Source organism: Lacerta agilis, chromosome 1, assembly GCF_009819535.1.
Source record: "Lacerta agilis isolate rLacAgi1 chromosome 1, rLacAgi1.pri, whole genome shotgun sequence".
Taxonomy (NCBI): Eukaryota; Metazoa; Chordata; class Lepidosauria; order Squamata; family Lacertidae; genus Lacerta; species Lacerta agilis.
In genome coordinates, this window is record NC_046312.1 from 73,182,199 (window position 1) to 73,200,221 (window position 18,023).

Sequence of the window (18,023 nt, forward strand, 5' to 3'; positions counted from 1 at the left end):
TCTCCTACTGGTGTTCCCCTCTAGCATTGTACTGTCCCTTCTGGTTTTTGATCCCCACCTGTCAAAATACCTGGGCTCAAATTGAAGCATTTGGGTTGGATACACACACGCAGAAAAGTCAACTATGAATGTATAATTTTACCTTGAGTATTAAACTTGAATTTTCTTGACACATTATTTGAATAATCTTGTGCCCTCTCACTACTGAGGAGGGGGGAGATATTCCAGTAAGTTATACTTGGGTAGACTTAAGTGTTTGCCAAAATCTTTACCTTCTGCCTCATTAAAGTTGTTTATATTTGAAGTATAAACCAATTCATACTGCTTAGAGCAAAGTAGACCTAAATATGATGCCTTTCCCTTAATATGTAAACATTTTAAAAGCAATATAAAGGTACTGTAAAGGTAAAGGGACCCTGACCATTAGGTCCAGTCGCGGACGACTCTGGGGTTGCGGTGCTCATCTCGCTTTATTGGCCGAGGGAGCCGGCGTACAGCTTCCAGGTCATGTGGCCAGCAATTTAGTTTGGCTAAAAATATGAGTTACATTTAATGGGATTCACCATCCTCAATTTGCATGAACAAGTTTGGGTTTAACATAGACACAAGACAGGGAAGCCATACAAGCCCCTTGCTCGCAGCTCCCCATGCTCCTTATTTTAGACATTCACGTGTTTAGTACAAAGCACTGGGCTCTATGTGTGTTATGTACAATGCACTTATAAAGTATGTACAGTGGTACCTCGGGTTAAGAACTTAATTCGTTCTGGAGGTCCGTTCTTAACCTGAAACTGTTCTTAACCTGAAGTACCACTTTAGCTAATGGGGCCTCCTCCTGCTGCTGCGCCGCCAGAGTACAATTTCTGTTCTTATCCTGAAGCAAAGTTCTTAACCCGAAGCGGTGTTTCTGGGTTAACGAAGTCTGTAACCTGAAGCGTCTGTAACCTGAGGTACCACTGTATAAACCTTCACATTAATCATGCAAAGGTCAAATAAGGAAGATGTGCCTGGCTGTGCTGCAGGTAGGGATTACCTGTCTCTCTTCCCCCACCCCTTCTCCCTGTTTTGTGACCATACAAATGCAGGCAAACATCTGGGTTGAGCTCACATCTTGAGCTAAGGAGCTTGCAACCCCATCTGACCCTGGCCAATCAATTACAGTATATGAAACATACAAACCCCATGTTGAGAAAAGTGCTGAATAGAGAAGCCTAGAAAAAGGACAGAGTAAGTTGTTGATTGAGAAGCAGTTACTGGTGGGAAAGACCTTTAGGAAATTGCACATGTATTCTAGGAATTGCATGCGTATCTATACAGGACATTAGAATGAAGTACTCTTACTAGCATAAGGTATTTTTTCCCAATTCAGTCAACCCCAATAGCCTCCCAAGGAGAAAAGCTGGCTTCAGTGTCAGCTAATTGAGTAGTTGTTTAAAACATATTTGGCTGATTTTGAAAATGTTTAATCTGGTGTTATCTCCCAATATAAAAATTGTTTCTGGAGCTATAAGGGGCTTTGATTAGTATAGAAGTATCTGAGTTTATATAACCCACTTAGCAAAAAAGCCTGATTTGGCTGCTGTGTGAAGGAAGACTTTTGAGTTATTGGAACTAAAGGGGAATCAGAAGGTAAACGTTTCAGTTTCTTCCACAGGGTCAAATCTGATTTTAGAAAGGGGTTCATATTGTCTTCTACTGTTTCGTCCATTTTCTGATAAGGGAGTGAACGCATAAAGTATACGTTGTTAGTAGTGTGAGTATAGACAGTTTGTTTTGAGGAACATTGTTAACATGTAATTTGGTTTCAATGTTTCTGATCCTCAGGGCTGGCAAAATGAAAAGAAAGGGAGAGTCAACATGAGGTGCTTGGCATGGAACTGCCATTTGACATTCTCAGATGAGTTTCCAGGGAAATAGCTTGGGCTGCAGTTTGATATTTGCATGCATTCCAAAGGGTGACAAATCCAAAGTTGTTTTAAAAAAAAAAGAGGCAGTTTAGAGGTATGGCATGTCAAACAGGGTTAATTCATTATGCTTTGTATGCAGCTGCAAACTCTCAGATAAAGAAGATCTCTGAGGAGAATAAAGGACATCTGGCAGTCCTAGATGTGATAATAAATGGGAACAGAACGTATAACTGTTCATTGTCACTTATTTGGACTTTAACAAGGTTGTGATTTAGGTGACTAGGCTTGTGAAACTCTCTTTAACCTCAGATAGGTCAATGTCTTTGTTATATATATCCATAGAATCCTTGGCTAATGGTAGAAATTTTGTGTGCATGTGTAGTGTATATATAGGGAACAAGTTACTTTTAAAAATAAAAACATTTCAATAACTTTCAGCTGTAGTGATGCTTAGAGCAAATTTTTCTAATTTATTTTTATTTATAGCTGTAGTGTTCATAACAGTTGTTGCCGTCCATTTTGGGTGCTGTGTCTAGTTGTTGATGCACATTGCAGAAACTTAAATTGATCCTAATTCCAGAAATATTTACCTGGGAGTTATCTTTTGGTAATTGATGTTTTCTTAAGTTCAGCGTTTTGATTTCTGTACAACACGCTGGGTTGCATATGAGTTTAAAGATCTATTTGGACATGCATAAGCATTTCACAGTATCTGGTTTTTTTTTTTTTTGTCCTTTGATTCCATGGTGTTAGTACAAAATGCCAAATAATAATTTTCTCTTTGTGAAACTTCACAAGTTGTGTTCTGAAGCTGGCTGACAGAGCTTAATGTCAGAAATTTGATTATGTTTACCATTATTCAACTAAGTAGTGGTGGAGGGGGGAGCGAGTGATGAGGTATTTTGGGAGAAAGAATTCAGGTTTTGAGATTGAACAATAACTGTTTAACTGTATTAAAATGTGAATTTTCAAATACATTTTTTAAAGTCATGGAAAAATGTAGAAATGGGATGGAATGGACACAGATTGTAAAAAGGTTTGACCATCCTTCATCAGAACTCAGACTTGCGCTGGGATATCACTATCTATCAGGATCAGTAACAAGGAGAGTAACAAGCCTTGAAATTAGCCACTTGCCTGCAGGCAAGTAACAGTTTGGTGCCAAACCCAGAGTTCAGTGGTGAGTTTGCAGTCGAGCTTTCATTGCAGTAGCATTTTGTGGGCTGCTGAGTACAAAAATGTTATCACTTAGGCTGATAGAAAGCAGTTTGCGCATTACAGTACATTACAGTAATTGTGTTTTATATTATTCCAGCTACAGAGAGATTTCTTTCTCCCATCTGAATATAAAGCGGTATGTGTGTGTGTAAAAGGTTGGCTAGAAGCAGCAAAAACTTGAGCAAGCATAACATTTCACACAATGACCTCAGTACACACTCCATTTGTCTGGCATTCTTCTCTGCCCTTCTCTCTCCCTTTTACTCTGTAGGGTGATTTGTGCCTGTGACATTTGCATCAACTGTGGTTTGGGTTTTTAAGTAACCTTTGCTTGAAGAGCCGCCTGAAGAATTGGTTTGCAGTCGTGTTTTCACTGGCTAACATAGCTGAGGTTTATTTCCTCAGAGACTGCAAGGAGATGTGATTTGACTTTCAGCAAAAAAGGGGAAAAGCTTGCATTTCTCAAGCTGGATATTCACTGGCACTTGACCATCATGAAGTGGGCTTTTCATTTGTTTCTTTATGTCCAAGCTTGTGTATATCTAGTAGAGGCATTTCAGATTAGCCAGGAACTGGTTGAAGGAATACCTTGATATAAAGGCATGTATAGCCTAGCCATGACAGAGTGACTTGTGAATAATCTTATTGAGGGATACCTTGTTTCTCCTGCCCAACACATTAGAAATAAGTGTATGTATGTTATCAAGATTCAAAAGAATGGAAAAGTAGCTGTTGCTGGCATCCATCTGTCTCTTGCCTTCTTGACCATTGGACCCTCTATTGGTCTCATTCACTCAATCCATCAGGACATGTCCTTGCATGCAGGGGAAATCCCTAACTCACTGAGGGTTAGAGACCCATCAGCTACCCTCACCTGGCCAGTCAAATCTATTTCCTGGGGTGTGACCATTGTCACATGCTAACAGCTTCTCGGAGCCACAGGTGAGAGCTTAATGCAGGATGGAGACAAAGGTGGACAAACTACCTTAGGAGAAGCACAAAATGCCCCCCTCCAAAAGTACTACCCAAAATTAAAAATGCTGGGCGACAGAAAAAAAAATCTTATCACAGGCCTGCACCATGAATAATCTTTTCTGCCTTTAAGGAAGCTCTTCCATCAATGGTCTGAAAGTCTTGAATTGGGTGAATAGGATTAGCACGCTCTATTTCCTTACAGGGTACTCCAGTGGCATATAGCATGGAAAGTGGTGTTTGTGGAGAATGAAGGGGTCAATAGCCTATTCAGAAGCTGAAAAGCAGGTAAAGTAAGCAGGCAAGAGGGTAGATATGCAAGGATACAAAAACGGGTTTTAAAATAAAAACAAGGAAAAATAAAACTATGTTAAGTTCTTTCCCCTCTGTGTACATATTACTACCACTGAGCTGATTTCTATCTGTGAACCACCACACAGCACTGGATCAATAGGACTTCCAGTTTCTCGTCTCCATTCTGCAACTGCCCTCACACCTCTAAAAAATGCTCCAGAGGTTGCCCCGATTCCCTAGAGCAGATATTGGGGACACACAAGGAAAGAAAAAGGCCCTTTGCACAAGTAGATGCCCACTCCACACTACACTGAATGGACAACAAAAGTGCAGCTTTTCTTTCCTTCCTTGCCTCCCAAGGATGGTTGCACTTATCAAATGGGTTCAGCATAATTTCTCCATCTCTTCTTTGACATGGCAGCAGCTTTCCAGCCTAAATAAATGCATGAAAGGTAACAGGAAGTATTAAACCATATTCTTCAGGTGATGGTGGTGGTATCACACTTTCCACTACGAGCAGCAACTAGTGTCATTTTTGTGTAACCTCTTCTAAGGCTATTGTGCTCAGGATTCTCATGCTTCTTGTTCTGTTTTTAAAGTAATTTCAATTATGGTAGTCAAAGGTTTTGAATTGGCTCTCCTAAATGCTGCCCCTGCCCCAAACGTTATTTTCTACACACACAACTTTGTCTAGAGAAGAACAGAAGAATTAAAGGCATGCTGTACAGAACCTGGCCAGCTTGTTCACAGCATTCAGGGGGTTACTAGTGTAGATTTTCCTTTGGAATGAGGCAGGCTCATCATGTTGTGCTTTCTTGGCTACCTCGAGGCAAAGTGCATAGTTTGAACTGGATTTATGCTGTTTATTGTTAAGATAAACTGGTTCCATGATTGGAGCTTGGCATTCCTGGAAGAGGAAGAGGTCAAGTGGAATGTTTACTGTTGGACCACTTTGAGAAAGAAAGATTTAAACACTGTTTTCCACGGGTGCAAGACTCTTTTCTCTTTATGCTCCTTTGGACTGAGCAATATCTGGTGTTTTAAGGCATGACTCAGCTTGAATGAGGCCCAGAGGCAGAGAGCCCAGGCCGGGCATGGTCTCTAAATCAGGGGCAAGATGGAAGAACACCTAGGAAACTTGTGTAAACCTCCTTTAAGCTCCCTGAAGGAAAGTTGGACTATAAATGTAATAAATCGAGGCCATGAAGTTTAGTAGGCAGAAACATGCTTCACTGTATGCAAATAATGCAAAATACTGTAAAAATGTTCAGTAGAATAAAATGAGTATCTGGAGTGACATACTCTTTAGTTTTAGCTTCTCACCCCTTCTGTGTTAGCCTTACGAAAGAGAGAGAGAGAGAGAGAATGTGTGTGTGTGTGTGTGTGTATATATATACACAATGTTTTTGTGTAGAATATAGAAAGAATGAATAAACAGATACCAAGATTGCAGTGCGGGTGTTGATGTCCAAAGGACCCACCCTGAGTTTACCTTAATTGTTTTTTTCCACAACAGCTTATAACTCCTAAACCCCCAACATTTCTCATCCTACCTTTTCCCATAACAGCTCAGAATGCTTCCTTTGTGATTCATTGGGTTCATGTACGGTTTTAAATATTTTAAGCAGCAATCTTCTAAAGTGGACACCTCTGGTACAGAAGGCAGCATTAATCGATCACCTGGTAGAGGGAGGCTTAAATCAGCTTGGGCATGAACCCAGTTTTCATTATTTCTTTACCAGGAAAAGGGCAGGGGGGCAAAAGCATCTTCAGGCCGTGAGCAACTAGCCTGGAGCTGTATGCCTTTTCCTTTGGTTACCATTGGCCTCGTTCTTGCAGGGATTCTAACAGCAGGTTTCCTTTGTTAATAAAGGAAATTGGATTATGCAGTATGAAAGCGAAAGTTATTACAAAAGATGGGAGATGAGTTTATATAGCCTACACCTCAGCTTGTAGTTCAAGGCATTGTTTCCTTTTCCTTTTGCAGGAAATCCAAGGGAAAACCAAATGGTAAAAAGCCAGCACCAGAAGAAAAGAAACTCTACCTAGAGCCGGAATACACGAAGTCAAGGATTACTGACTTTGAATTCAAAGAGCTAGTCATGCTACCACGGGAAATAGACCTTAATGAGTGGCTAGCTAGCAACAGTAAGTACCATGATATTTATAATAACTGAATATTCCTGCTAGATAGTTTCCATGCTAGTAGGGTTTCTGATTTTTTTTTTAAAGGAATTGTAATGGGCAGAGGATGTTGCATTTGGATAACCACTCTTCCACTTTGCAAAACAAATTAGTTCAGCAAGGTGAAAAGTTTCTCCTTTCACTTTGACATTTGCACAAGACCCTCATTTTGCTATGGAATACGTTTCTAAAAGCTGATGATTGTACCCTTTTTGTAACTGGAAATCAGCATCCTGAATGCTGAAATACAAGCCTGGGTGACTGAAAAAAAAGATCTGGTCAATATGAGAAGACAAAGTGCTAGGTCATTTTAGGCCCCTGCCTTAGATAGTGACATCTGTGTTCCTTCACGAATGGAAACATCTGCGGCCTGCTCTGAACCATTCAGGCTGGTCTTGGTCTGCATGGCCCTCTAGGCATACATTGAAAAGTGTGATAATAAGACTTGTTTGCTCCAGTTGTTGTGCTGCCTGTGAATAATTTAAGTAGTGCTTCTGATTAGAGCTCCCCACTGCCATTTTTGAAATGCATGCAAAGAAATAACAAAAAAGGCCTTGGGGAAAATAATGGATTTTGATATGCATGGGTAGGCTTATTTTATTTTCATTTGTTTTCTCTAAGCAGCTTAGGGTTAAAGTTCTCCCCCACCTATTTTACCCTTGCAAATAGCCCTGTGATGTAGGTTAGGCTGAGAGTGTGTGACTGGCCCAAAGACAGCCAGTGATATTCATTGCAGGGCATCATGGGGCCGGGGGCAGCAGGGGAGGTGGTGAGTGGCAGAACAGCTGTCCCTCAAAATGTCAGCTAGTCAAGTTTTGGAGCTGTTCCCCCCCAAAAAAGCTCAACAACTTTGAGTGATCTCCTAAAAAAAAGCTCTGTCCCAGGTGCCGGCAAGGGTTGCTACGCCACGGATTGCATGCTTCAAGCGAGGGAAAATTTAGTGATTGTTGTTGGGCTAATTGTGCAAGTGTTCAAGCGAACCACCAAATCCAGTGTAATTATGCAGCTCCTTTCTTTCTGCAGCCAAAAGTTCAAATGAGTAATGAAAACACCTTCATGTCTCTTTCTCTTTCAGCAACAACCTTTTTCCACCATATCAATTTACAATATAGTACAATCTCTGAATTTTGTACGGGAGATACATGTCAGACCATGGCAGTGTGCAATACGTAAGTGATGTCTTCATTTGTGGTGTGGTGATGGCTTGGGCTATTCTGCTCCAGTGTGAGGGATGGCGAGAAGTGGAAAGCTTTCAGACTTGACTCAAAGTGCTTAGCGCATGCTAAAAGGATGGCCAAACAATTGTTAGATTGGATGTAAGGAAGAAGAGAAAAGCCCAAATTTGAATCAAATATTAGCTCTCGGTGTTATTCTAATTGAAATAACAATTTTAGAAGAAATAACAGAATGATTTGCTGCATCTGGCATGTGTTTTGTTTGGGCCCTTACCCACCACCCTGAAAAATAATCCACACTTGCCGTTTTCTCCCTGGCCTACAGTTCTTTGGTTCTGGAACTGAGTTCTGCATTATTCAAAGCTCTGACCCCCGCTCCATGGAAGTACAAAAGGCCACTTTTGAGCTTGCTAGCCTGGGGGGAGTTTTTTAACCTCAGGAATGATGGCTGGGCACCCAGCCATTCTGCAGACAACCTTCAAGTAGTGTAGCTGCCAAAGCTCTGAAGTGTTGTGAACATGATTTGGCAGTTTCTCAGGGACCAGGAAAAAAATGCTCTGCTCCTAGTGTTTTCCCTTTGAGGTTGACCATATCTTTCTAAAAGTAGTGAACTGCTGAGAGTGAAAAGAAGCATTGTTTCTCTATCATAATCTTGGAAAAGGAAAACATCGTTCAATCAGAGTATGCATGTAAAATGTAAACCAAATAGTTTTGATTATGTTTTTATTGAAACAAGAATGTAATTCTACTCAAATGGAAGAAAAAAAATGAGAAACTTTAATTTTTCAAGCTGGTATTCCACTATTTCCACCTGGGCTTCTTATCTGCCATCTATCTGGCCAACCTGCACTTTCACACCTCTATGATCCAAATTCAGCGTCACACAATGGTGAATGTTGCATTGGTGCAAGCCTTACAGCTTGTCAGATGGAACAATCCCCCTCTCCTCCCACCATATACTCTTCTGGGGGATTCTGTCAACCTCCCCATGGCCAGTTTTGTGGGGTGCCAGGAAAATCTATCCAGTAACCTGCCACCAAAATTATTTAACCTCTCATAGCTCTGATCATGTGACATCACCACACTGACTTCTTGCAGATCCAGCACTCATATTTTGTCCTTACCTTCAAAGCCCCCCATGACCTCTCCCTGAATTACCTCTTTTGTATCCTAGTCCCTGCTCCTTCAGCTCCATCTTTCTACCCTGTATTCTTGGAACTGCCTTCCAGAACACCTGCATGAGGACACCTGTCTTACTTCCTTAAAAAAATTATACAACAACAGTGAACACATTATTTGAATGTGCATCATTGGCAGACTTGGGAAAGCTCCAAAGTTTGCAGAAGAACAGTATTTAGACTGGAGAGAGGAGGGACCCTAAGAGTATAAAAGACCCCCAAAATCAGCCCAGCGAAGACTGAAACATGCTTAGTGGCCACAAGGTGCTGGCTGATTGTTGTGCAGGGGGAGGAATGGAGAGGAGTGGAATGGAGTAAATTAGAAGAGGGCCTGACTGAACAGAAGTGCTTCACATTTTCTTATAGAGCCCAGTTGTCCCTTCTTCAAACCCACCTTTTCTGTGATGTCTTTAGCACACCTCCTAGTTCCTATATTGTACTACAACTAAGCACAAGCACAAATTACTGAAACAATTTCATATTGTCTCCACTTTGTGTTTGACTTCTGTTTTGGATCGTAAGCCCCTTACGTTCTATAAAGAACTATGCATACTGATGGGGCTATATAAATCAATAAATAAAATGTTTGCAGGATGATTGCCCAGTAAACTGGTAGTCTTTATGCGCTATGAAATAGCATTTTCCTTTAATGTTCCACACATGGACTAAAAAACTTCCAGTAAAACAAAAATATGTACAATTATTTGGTGGTTTTGAAATGTGACTTCAGCCCCAGTCCCACAGGAAAGTGGTGTGTCACATTTCAAAACTGATAATAAGGAAGGTGAGGCTATTCAATCCCTTTTTGTCTTGTGTCTGGTAGTTTAAAATCTACAGTGCCAGAACATGGAAGCATTTCTAGTTCTCATTGCTGGGGTAGCAATGTCAAGTTAGTTAATAAAAGAATTGGCTGGATCCCTCGTTCCAAAGCATGGGGCTAAACATACTCTCCAGCAAGAGATAGCCCCCAGCGGAGTATTAAAATTACAGAAACATGCAGCACTGTGAAGTATGGGAACAATAGGCTGTTAGACCTTTTAAATATTTCATTTAGTTTGCTTACAGCACCCCCTGTTTCTACCCCCTTTACAGTGTACAGACCACACCGTTTAGTAAGCTTAAATGTTTTACTTTCAAACTCAAAGGTCAGATTCATGCATTATTCCATGCAGCAGGAAGAACAACGCAAATAGAAAATTCTTGGTTTACAAAATACTGCAAAATATTTCAGAGCATGCAGTCTGAGCTTGAAGCAGTCAAGCCCAGACGTGTTGCCTGGTCGGCTTCACATGGTGGAAGAGAATGAAGAAATAAGCTTTACTTCCTTCTTTACTAGAGGAGAGGGAGCATGATGTAATTGAGTCTAGGAGTACCATTCTGTTGTCTTAACCCCTTTATGCTATGCATTAACTAGCTCTAAGCTTGCTAGTTATATTCAGCTGCAATTTCCCACACGCATAGGCAGTAAGCTATTCACCTTATTTACTCTATGTATACCTAACCTTCTTTCAAGAGCATTTATGCTACTGGCCATTGCATCATGTAGGAACTAGTACTGGAAAACTACTAAAGTTCTGGAAAAGTGAAGTTGCAGCTGTTTGGGGATAACAGGAAATAGGCAGCATCTGGGTGCAATTCTGTTAAGTTGTTGTTGTCAAACTAAACAGAGAGACTGTTTTTCCTGTGCTGTGGAGCAGTTGAACAATCATGCTTGCAAACTATAGCTGTGCTTCATTTTGAAATTACTACTTTGTATTTCCCCTTGCATAACCTCTTCCTTGTCTTCTTTCCCTTTTTTCCCATTGTGTTGGGGGTGGGGGCGAGGGTGCTGTCTTGTTAGTTGCTTCTGCATAAGAAAAATATATGGGATCTGAGGACATGTTTGCATTTGTCTGCTCCAGTATCCCTCCTGCTCAGTTATGCAGTCTTTCCATATGTCATTCACTTTTTCTTCTGCAAGGAAGTGGCTGCAGCAGTAGCTGTGCTTCTATCCCGGTTTTGGTTCCACTCATTGCCTGCCCTTTGTCACATCCTTTTCAAGCTTCATGGATGAGTGACAATATGGCTGATTGGTGTAGGTAATGTGATGACTTGGTAGTTGCTGGTCATTCAGCTGTTGCATGGGAAATGCCTGGCCCTATAACTGGGGGTATATTTGTACATGGCTGCCCCTTATAGAATTCACCTGTTTGTGACTGTCTTTCCACCTTACCTCTGGAAATGAGGGCACACTTAACCAAGAATATGTATTGCAGCACTGGGCCTACAGAGTTGTCAAACCCCTTTTGGGAATAACTAGAATTTTGGGTCGTTAGGTCACATGAACAGCCATGAATGAAGTTTAGTTTTTAAGTTCTTCTTCTATTTCCCTGTGTCTAAAATGGACATGCCTCCTGCATTTTGCCCAAAGCAGGACTTACCTGTTACACTGCCTGGACCAAAAGGCAGTTGTGGCTCTCTTTGCCCTCTTGAACTTTAAGATAGTTTTTGTCTAGAATTCAATCTCTCCACTGTGTGACGGTTGCGAAGGCATGCTGTGTAAAGACAAACAAGTTTAAGCTTGGACTTTGCAGATCAAGCGAGTACAGTGGAATCCTTATGTATTTGGTTCTGAAGACGGCTGTGTTCAAAGTAATGCTCATGCTGTAAAATAAGCATTTGACCAGCAAAGTATTCATTTCTGCTTTGTTAAATGCAGGCATCATTAGCACTAGTCAGGTTTTTTTAATATAGGTATCAGTCCAGTTTGTTCTGCTGAAATTAGTTTTCCATTGTCAAGCATAGATGTAGGTGGGTGACTAGAGAGAGAGTTCAGCAAGACCCAGGGGAATCATGCCACAGACCAGACCAGCCACAAGAGAGAGGTCCACTTTTGCTTCTCTAGAAAGTGAGCTGCCCCAGGAAAGGATTTTGCTCTCGATACTCTGGGAAGTACAGCTTTCTCTCTTTAAAATGTGACAGCTGAGATCAGGAACCTCTCCTAGAGGTTAGCAGACAGGGCATCTTGCCTTAAGTCAGCAGGCTGAGGCTCAAGCACACCAGGATTTGACAGCTATGGAAAGGGATAGGCATAGCTGGAAATGGCATCTGCTGACCTGCTACAACAGAGAGCTATTTTGCCCTTTATATTCATGCCCAGTGTACATGAGCTCTGTTCTCAAAGCACTCTTCTGTTGCTTTTGTAGCTACTTCAATTCAATTCTGTTTTCTTGAGGTTGACCTAAAAATGGGACTAACTTTCCTCTTATTTCAGTACTGTACTTCTGACCCTGTTAAGCCAGGTTGGTTTCTCTAGCACACAGCATCAGTGGTGGGGTCACATATGCTCACTCTGTCTTGGTTTAATGGGAAAATATACTTTGCAGTGAGGCGATAGGAGTCTGACTATTGAAACTGTCATCTTTAAGCCATTCTTGAAAGTTACTCGACTGGGGAATGATAGATAGCAAGCTGCTCTGTGGGCAAGGATGCAGTGGTTATGCAAGAAGCACATATTCTTGAAGTTGGGAAGGAAACCTTGCCCTTTTGAAAAACACAGCCTAGTCTTGTTTTATGGCTTCCTCAATGACTCACTGGTGCTGGCAGTCCTTGCTCTCCCAAGCAGCCTGAATGTGGAGACATTCCACTGTTCATTTAGGTTGAAGGACAGGATTTTAAATATATTTCCCAGTAAGAATAAAATTATTCTTTTTTTCTTTTAAATTGTTTGGCCTTGTAATCAGCAATTGCAAATTTGTTGCCTGAAGAACCAATATAAAATTATATTTTTGTTTAAACCCTTAACACCTAGCTCCTGCCTTACCCTCTTGATTGCTTCTTGCACTCAGCTGATGAGGCTGTGCTCGCAGTGCTCCACATTCTGCATGTAGTTACCAGCAGCGGGGTCTTCAGTGTGGTTGCACCAGCATGATGGAAGGTGGTCCCCTTGGCAGTTAGACAGGCTCCTATTATAATGCGTTTTAGATGCCTCTTGAAAATCATTCTTTTTCCTCAGGCCTCCCAGCTGAATTGAATTGTTTTAGTTTGATGCCAGTTTGATCTACAATGAAGGAATCTTACTATGTTTTGTTTTTTAAAAAATCCATATTGTAACAAAGTCCCACTCACTGTTTTTAAACCTCTCAATATAGAATATCTAAAGTCTTTAAAAATGATAACATGACAATGAATACTGATAGCTGATGCTGCTTCAGTATAAAAATGTTTAGAAGGTTCCCCATTGCTATATGTAAAAATCATTTGGTGGTTGTAACAGTCAACATCTGAGTGTCTAAATCCAAGAATTATTTAGATGATGGTTAAAGGCTTGAGCAAATTTAAAACTCAAAACCCTTACTGCTGGTGGTAATAAGAGTCCTGCAGCTTCTGACCTTTGCTCTTTAAATCTTTAAAAGAGATTAAAAACCCACTTGTAGAACTGGAATTAGGAGTGTATTCTTCCAGGATAATCTAGTGAAATATAGATGGTTTGAGTGGTAGCTTGAAGGAAGCTTGGTCATATGCATAGTTCCAGACAACCAAGAGAGGTAAAAGCCTACTTTATGCACAATACAATATATAGCAGGGAAGGCAGGATTGATGTAGACAGAATTATTTCTATGGTAACCGTGTGTCATTTACTATTCTTACTTTACTATGCATTACCGTAGTTATAACTACTGCTTATAACTGCTGTTGCCTATTTGTTTTTAAATGCAAACAGCAGTCTCTCATCCACTTTTGTGCTCCAAATGAAAATCACTTCTTCGAAACAGCCATTTGCTTTGGGAGGATTTCTTCTCAATGCGAATAGCTGTTCCAAAGTGCGACTTTGATCAGGCAGTAAGAGCTTCATGGATCAGGCCAAATGCCCATCTAGTCCTGTAATGTGTTCTCATAATGGCCAACCAATGAGAAGCCTACAAGTGGAGCTCAGCCTGTGAATCCCAGAATCTGCTGCCCAGTGGCATACTACTTCCAACAGGAGTTGGAAGGTAGAACAGCCATTTTGGTTTGTAGACTTACCCTCCATGCATTTGTCTAATCCTTTCTTAAAGCCACCCAGATTGGTAGACACCACTACATCTTTTGCGAGCAAATTCTGTAGTTTATGTGCTGTAGGAAGGGACACTTTATTTTGCCTTTCCTGAATCTTCCAGCATCGAGATCTAGTCTATCAGGAACTCCACATGGGAGGAAAGAGTTGGATTTCCCTTGCTTGCTTCAATCACAGTAATTACCAGCCTCTCCCCAAGTCACTGCTGTTTGCATTTTTAAAAAAGTAGTCACATAATGCAAGAACACATTTAACATCAGTCTGGTTTGAAGCTGTGTAATAACTGTTAAAGTATGTTCTTAAGTCTGTCTTGCTATAGTGCCCTCTCCTGACAGCTGATTTTATTAACACTCTTTAAACTTTACATTATGTATAGTCTTTCTACACACACTAATATTCTGTTGCAAATCAGTCTGAAAGCCTGAAATTCTGTATTCACTTCTCATACTTTGTCATGAGATCACTGGCATACTTTTGGCCTGCATTTCATTAGTGCATGGACCTACTGACTTGGATGGAAGATGTTATTTTGATGACAGCTCAATTGACTTAGGCTGTGGCAAAGAATGAATTGCCAATTGAGTAGTCCTCAAAATAAGAGAGAACTGATCAGCTCTGTTGACATAGTTTCATTTTGTCTTTGTATTTTTAAATGCTACAAGCCGCCTCAAGAATGGTCAGCAGGTGGGATGAATTTGTGCTAATGTTGGGAGAAGCAAGAGCTGCGTATTTTGCAAGAGCAATACCATTCTGTTTCAGTTGGTCTCCGTAAAAATTCTAAATAGAATTATCTGCTTCGTCCAACAGCAAGCCTGCAAATGTAATCTTTATAAGCACTGGTAAAACATAATCTGTGCTTCCAGGCTTCTGGTGATGTCTAATTCCTGAAGGTGGTGTTCTTAATATGCCAGAATCACAAATTGTTACATTGAACAATAATCAAAATTTCAATGTTCTAAAACACTTTTATTTTGTTGAGGATGGCACAGAAAAGACAGTATTATAATGATTAAACAAACAAACTCTCAGGTCAGCATCTGGTGTTACACCACCAATTAAACACCAGCTGTTGGGTTCAGTAAGCGAAAATACAGGAATTTCTAGCTCTCCAGGGAGGACAATTTATGACTCTGCTTGCTTTGGTCTACATGGAATTAAACTTCTAGGACAGATAATACATTGCTGTTAATTCTCTCCACAGACAATACTACTGGTATGATGAGCGGGGAAAGAAAATCAAGTGTACTGCTCCTCAATATGTTGACTTCGTCATGAGTTCAGTGCAGAAGCTAGTAACAGATGAGGATGTCTTTCCTACAAAATATGGTATGTTGCTTCACAGGAAAGATTTCATTCATTTAATTCATAAAAATTATACACTTATTGTTTTTTAAAAGTCCCAGTCAGAGTTTTGTGGCTTTGAAACACAAGCATTACATATGTATAATTACTATTGTTTGTAGAAGTGAATAATATTTGAAACTGTATATTAAATGCAACTTCTTCAAAACTTTGATCAGTGAATAATCAAATGAAACCAACTTCTAAACGTATGCCATATCTCTGCTGTTCCTTTCTACACACATTGTTTTTTTCTGGGCCAGTAGCTGGATGACATGAGAACACTTTTCTGGCTAAATGTGAGGGTGGTTTGTGTACGGTTTGGGATCTGAAACATTGGCCTCCCCCAAAGACAGAGATTCACCTAAACAGCCCTGTTGCAAGGACATATGCTTGCAGAACAGGGCTTTCTCCCTCCGCCTTGCCCCCAATTGAGGGTTGGAAGAATCCCAAGAACAATATGTTGGGTGGGGGGGGGGGGTTCATTCCTTCTGGCATGTTAAAATGCTTGCACAGATGGACTGATTGGAAGAGTGTGATGGCTAATTCCAGTGCAGGGAGTTAAGCAAATGTTGCCTTCCTCCTAGAGTGCTTTGATGCGCCACTGAACATTTATAATGGTTCTTTTTCTCTCTCGTGGCAGGCAAGGAATTCCCCAACTCTTTTGAGTCTCTAGTGAAGAAGATCTGCAAGTACCTGTTTCATGTGCTAGCCCACATCTACTCCTCACACTTCAAGGAAACGTTGGCACTGGAGCTGCATGGACATTTGAACACACTCTACATACACTTCATCCTATTCATCAGGGAGTTCAACCTGGTGGACCCTAAAGAAACCACCATCATGGACGACCTCACGGAGGTCCTCTGTAGCACCAGTGGGAGCAGCAGCAGTAATGGGAGCGGCAACGGCAGTGGTGGCAGCAGCAGCAGCAGCAGCGGCGCAGGAGCACAGAACCATGTGAAGGAGAGATGAGTCCCAGCAGGAGCAAAACTAATGCTAACATTTTTTAAAAAAAACAAAACACTCTATATTCTTTGTGTGTATGTATATGTGCATATTGTGTATATATATACAGACATACACAGCCATGACAGTTTAAGCAATTATGCTGCCACCACAGGACATGTAGACGTATGGAGCTTTCGTTTAAATGCATCATCCTTGGCGAGAAGTTGCACCAGTTCTATTTTATTTTTTTCCTGCTCCCTTCTTTCTTTTTCTCCCCTATCAGATGGATGAGTGCTGTTTTTAGAGAAGAACCACAATTTTTTTTGAGTTGGGCTACCGCTTTGTCTTCTTTTGTTCTGCCCACTTCTCCTCTCCCTTGGTGGGGTGGGGGGAGTCCTTTAATGCAAGCCCCTTCTGTCTGTCTCTCTCTCTAGGATGGTGGTACTGCCATTTTATAAATGTTATAAGAAGTGACTTTTACTTGTAAAGTGGCTTAAGATGCAGATATTTTGTTTTGGAGGCGGGGGAGGGCTTGAGATTTGTCTTGTTTCTCCTTAAAAGGGCCCATTTCCTTTCCCTCCTCTTAGGCTTTTTGCATCTAGCCCTTTGCTGGCTTGTACTGGGAAGAGTTTTGCCTCAACTAGAGTAGCAATAAGGCTCCCACTAATCGATGTGGCTCGCCAGTCTGCCTGGTGATCTTGAAAGAGCATCTACAAACATGTTTTGCTTATTGCTTCTAGTTCCTCTGCCCAACTGCCCCCCACCCCCGGCTTCTCCTTCCCAGACACAAACATCAGAATTAAAATAGTGGGGAATTGAGCCTAAATGCAGTGGTTGAGCAGGGGAAGCCTGGGGCAGATGGAAAGGGGCATACAGTGTATCACCACCTGTGCTAGAGAGATGGCTGTTGGTATATAATTATATTGTTGGCTTATTTTAGTTCATCTGTCCAATAATAATAAAAAACTTCTATCAGGTATAAGTGTTCTGTATGCAATGTCACATCATTAGCCTATTTGCTTCAGGGGTTGAAATATTATCTGTTTACGGTGTGGGAAGTTGTTAGCCAAGGCGTGTGTGCTTTGCATTTCCCAGACAAAGTTATTTTGTGTTAAGTATTTGGCATTTACTATTATTTATTTCTTTATAAAATATCAGGGAGGGTGTATGGCATTAAGCACAACACTATTAAAAACAAGATAATCATTAAAATGACTGGCTAACCAAGAAATCAATTAAACAGCTACAAGGCCTTCTGGTGTAATAGCTCTGAAAATCTCTGCTGCAAGAGTGCACAGCATGGGAGTGGCGACATTAATGCCAGGCATCTGTAAGAAGCAACAGCCCTCCTCCAGATGACCTCAGTGATTGACCTGGCATATAAGAGCTTCGGGTGATCTTTATCAGGCCAAGTCCAGTGTACCTTTCCCCAAGCCTATGTGGAGCTTTTGGACCAAAGGGGGCAGCCCCCACTGAGTGCAGACAAAATGTACAAGGCACTCTTAGCCCCAAAGGTCACTCACTGGCTGTGATAATTTTAGGACATACTGAGCTGCATTCAAGAAGTCAACATGCTTCCTCTAAGAACATACTCTGAATAGTTAAAATTTTCTGAACAGAATTTTCTGGGGGTGGACAAGATTGACTAACAAATTATATAGTAGGATGGCTCTTCAGGTACCCAGGCTTCTCTTTGTAACTGTTTTGCCATTTTTAACAGTTAAAAACTGAATAAAGACAGCTTTAGAAAAATGACCTTGCTTTGAGG

The 18,023-nt window shown here is 41.0% G+C and overlaps 1 protein-coding gene across 4 annotated transcripts in view; it reads left to right on the top strand.

Annotated features, from left to right (window-relative positions):
• MOB2 (MOB kinase activator 2) overlaps positions 1-17,234 on the top strand; it is a 96,509-nt gene extending 79,275 nt beyond the window's left edge. For all 4 annotated transcript variants that reach the window (XM_033155167.1, XM_033155145.1, XM_033155156.1 and 1 more), the window contains exons 2-5: positions 6,379-6,539; positions 7,651-7,744; positions 15,165-15,289; positions 15,948-17,234. In XM_033155167.1, coding sequence (XP_033011058.1) covers positions 6,379-6,539; positions 7,651-7,744; positions 15,165-15,289; positions 15,948-16,279 — 712 coding nt within the window. In that variant the 3' untranslated portion in view covers positions 16,280-17,234. The remainder of the gene's footprint in view (positions 1-6,378; positions 6,540-7,650; positions 7,745-15,164; positions 15,290-15,947) is intronic.
• Positions 17,235-18,023: the final 789 nt, after the last annotated feature.